At 36.7% G+C, this 3,328-nt stretch overlaps 1 protein-coding gene across 1 annotated transcript; it reads left to right on the forward strand.

Annotated features, from left to right (window-relative positions):
• The first annotated feature begins 136 nt into the window (after nt 1-136).
• On the forward strand, nt 137-3,296 carry LOC104293784 (heme-binding protein 2-like). Its single transcript, XM_009893310.1, has 3 exons — nt 137-247; nt 1,531-1,672; nt 3,109-3,296. The coding sequence occupies exons 1-3, from the start codon at nt 137-139 to the stop codon at nt 3,294-3,296; spliced, it is 441 nt and encodes a 146-aa protein (XP_009891612.1).
• Nucleotides 3,297-3,328: the final 32 nt, after the last annotated feature.

Here is a 3,328-nt window from a genome sequence, read left to right on the forward strand (position 1 = left end):
TCAGTTTCAGCTCTAACACTCCCAGAGCACAAACTAAACTTGTTACAAACACAAAGTCAGGAGAAGTTTAACTAAGAGAAAGCAGAATGAGACACATTTCATTCTTATTTCTACAGCTTCCCCTCTAAAACTGGAAATGTATTATTTTGTTGCAGACATGGCAGAGCCGATTCAGCAGCTGACGAGGAACAACAATCCCCAGGAGAGACAGACCATCCCATTCACTCTGATCCAGCGCAAAGAAAAGGTACCGCTTCCCTCCCCAGCTGAGGTTTTAACAGTGTTTTCAGTATTCATGCCTAGCTCACAAAAATACATTTCTTTATAAAATTATTTTAACAATTTAGGATTTTTAACGTCATAAGCGCAAAGCATTTTAACTTGATAACTACATTTAATTGTTAACATCTCACCATTTTTACATGCGTGAATTTTTCTTTTCTGTAAGGTAGAAACTATCAGGAAATTCAGGAGATGGCCAGGAATTAGTCTTTGACATTTTAGAATTAATTTAACAAAAAAACCCTCATATTTTGACATTTGAAATAAAATGCCTATTGCCTTCATTTAAATCAATGCATTTCCTTCTTTACACAATCACGTTAATAAAACCTTAGCAAAGAATACTTGAAAGAGATTAATATCTGAAATTAAAACCAAATATGTACTTTTGTATCTTGGGTCTTTATCAAACTAAGCAGCAATTTGCAAACCCATCATATCAAAACCATATTATCCTCTAATGAAAAACTGGAATTGATGCGCAGGAAATTGTTTACAGCTCAGGAAATGTGCAAACAAGTGTCTAACCTTAAATACATGACAAATCAAGAAAATCTTTAATGAACCATGTATGAAGATTTCTTGTCACATTTCTTTTAAACATAATTCATAATTTATGAATATCACAATTTGATTGAGTTTGGGACTCCTGACTATTTATGTTGTAATCAAATGCTTGAAAGCAATTTATCAGTGCTACTGTAATAACTGCAGATAAAAAAATAAGGTTATTCAGCGTTAATTGCAACTAAATGTTTCATACTGCAAGTCCAAAAGATGACAGCCCCTTATGTTAAAGGAGAGCTACCTAGAAGTCTGCTGAAACAAATTTTGGTCCACAATCAGCAGCATATCCCTTCTTGATTTATATTAGGAAGGTTTAAAATTCACATGTTCATTTCAAGATCATTTCACTGACAGTCGAAAAAATATGCAATTATTCTTCTACTCAAGTAAGATGCATACACTGCATTGGGTTTGGATATCTACTTATAATATGCCATCTTGGACCTTGAAATTAAGTGCACATGAACTAAGTATTAAACAGAATGCACTTAAGGTATAGCTGACACTGAGACTTAAAATCATTCCTCGTGCTTGCCGTTCTCCTGGTCATACACCTAAAGAAGTTGGTTTCTTTATGCTACAAGTAAATCACTGAAATATTGTTTGACTATTATTTGTTTCCTTGGGTTTGTTTAGGTGATTAACTTAAAATACAAAATTATGATCTTACTGTGTTTGCAGCTTGGAGATCTGCTTTATGAAAAACGTCAGTATGGGAAAGCCAAATGGGCTTGTATAAAAATGAAAGAAAAACAGTATGAACAGAGCATATGCCTTGGATTCATGAAGCTTATGAGGTACATTTGTGAGCAGAATTCCTCAGGTAATTGGTACCACAATTCTACATTAAAGTTAAAACATTACATTTATGCACTAGCTCCTCCTAATTGGGGACACAGTTTTATTAGCTTTTTCCAAATACTCCACCCTGTCTTTTGGGACATTTTCCTGCAACACAGCCTTTCCAGCAGAGTCTGAGCCAAAGCGCTGCTCCCTCTGCACAGATGCTAGAAGAGACCATCTGCGGGAAGCGATTGCTCTTTCCAAGGTCATTGTGACCACTACAGCTGCCTGGGAACTGACACTGTCTGGTTTTGTAGGCTGTCAGCTATAAATTAGGCTTCTGCAACAGAACTTTACTGGCTTAGTTTTCACAGCAGTACTGAAATCGCCTATTCTAAGAACCTATTCAGAGTGTAATGCCAAAAGAGACCATAATGTTTTGCCTCTGTCATTTTAGTTCATAATACTCAATTTGTGCATGTCTGAATGGCCACCAAAAATTTGTGTGGCCGAAGCATGTTTTCCAGAAAGATAATCCAGTTTTAATTCAAGTTCTTAAAAATAATGGCAAGTCCACCACGTCCTTGATAGCCTGTGCCTGCATGAAAAATGTGCACTTAGTTTTCAATCCAATTTAAGCTGGTTTCAACTTCCAGCCATCAGTCCTCATTTTTTAGATTCTCCAGTTGATTAAGAAGTATTGCAATGCCTAATGTTTTGTTCTGTAATAGTACTTGTGTTGTAATCAAGTCAACCCTTAATTTTCTTTCCAAGAAACTAAAAACATTGATCATGAAAGCTTTTCCTTAATCAGGTATTTTTCCCCACTTTCCCCATTCTTTTAACACTTGAACATGGTTTAAAAGTAATTTTGGCTCCAGAACAGTGCCATTCTGTTTTCAAACTATGTACAGAAGCAAAGTTCCCACTCCTAGTCATCACTGCTACGTGCACTGTCAAAACAGTCAACTTTTTCCTAGAACATCGCAAAAATATAGCAACGACTTCGATAACTGCAAATCCTAAATTAACTCACAATGCAGCCCCCTTACCTTGCCTACATTCTTCTTTCTCAAATATTTAAAACATGACACAAGGTCAGTTTACAAGATAAACAGGGAGAAAGAAGTTAAATCAAACGCCTTGCCCTACATGAAGATAAGGGAGCTCACCAAATACCACATTTCAGACACACGTGCACACATATTTGCAGAGAGAGAGAGAGAAGGAGGGAGGAAGGGAGGGGGGGGAGAGAGAGCGAGATACTCACATACACAAACGACAAGGCATGATAAAATGCTACTTCCACTTGGAATACACAACCCCATTTTCTAAAACACCTTGCGGAAATCCTTTTAGTAATGACACTTTCTGCTCTGTAGTACTCACTTTGTATTATTCAGCATGAGTTCAGAAGTCAAGCACACTACGTAGGCCTCCTTTTATATTTTCTAAAAGTCACATATGTCTCCTCAGGACTGTACTTGGGGATAACAATACCCATTGTGACCATAGTCCATACGAATGAATCTCAATCGGAGATGACACAGTCAGTGACAGTAGCGTACTACCTGCCTGAAGTGCTGCAGGATGAGCCACCTCATCCTTTTGACTCGGACATAATCATTGAAGAATGGCCTTCTACTATTGTTTATAGTAGGTAAGAAATATTTTCATTTTGTTCTAGTATAAAAAA

The sequence above is a fragment of the Charadrius vociferus genome, unplaced genomic scaffold, assembly GCF_000708025.1.
Source record: "Charadrius vociferus isolate BGI_N301 unplaced genomic scaffold, ASM70802v2 C16203513, whole genome shotgun sequence".
Lineage (NCBI taxonomy): Eukaryota > Metazoa > Chordata > Aves > Charadriiformes > Charadriidae > Charadrius > Charadrius vociferus.

Coding starts and splice junctions, on each gene's coding strand:
- LOC104293784 (XM_009893310.1), top strand. CDS start 137: ATGTATTATTTTGTTGCAGACATGGCAGAGCCGATTCAGCAGCTGACG. Junction 248..1,530: donor TGATCCAGCGCAAAGAAAAG/GTACCGCTTCCC, acceptor CTGTGTTTGCAG/CTTGGAGATCTGCTTTATGA. Junction 1,673..3,108: donor TTGTGAGCAGAATTCCTCAG/GTAATTGGTACC, acceptor ATGTCTCCTCAG/GACTGTACTTGGGGATAACA.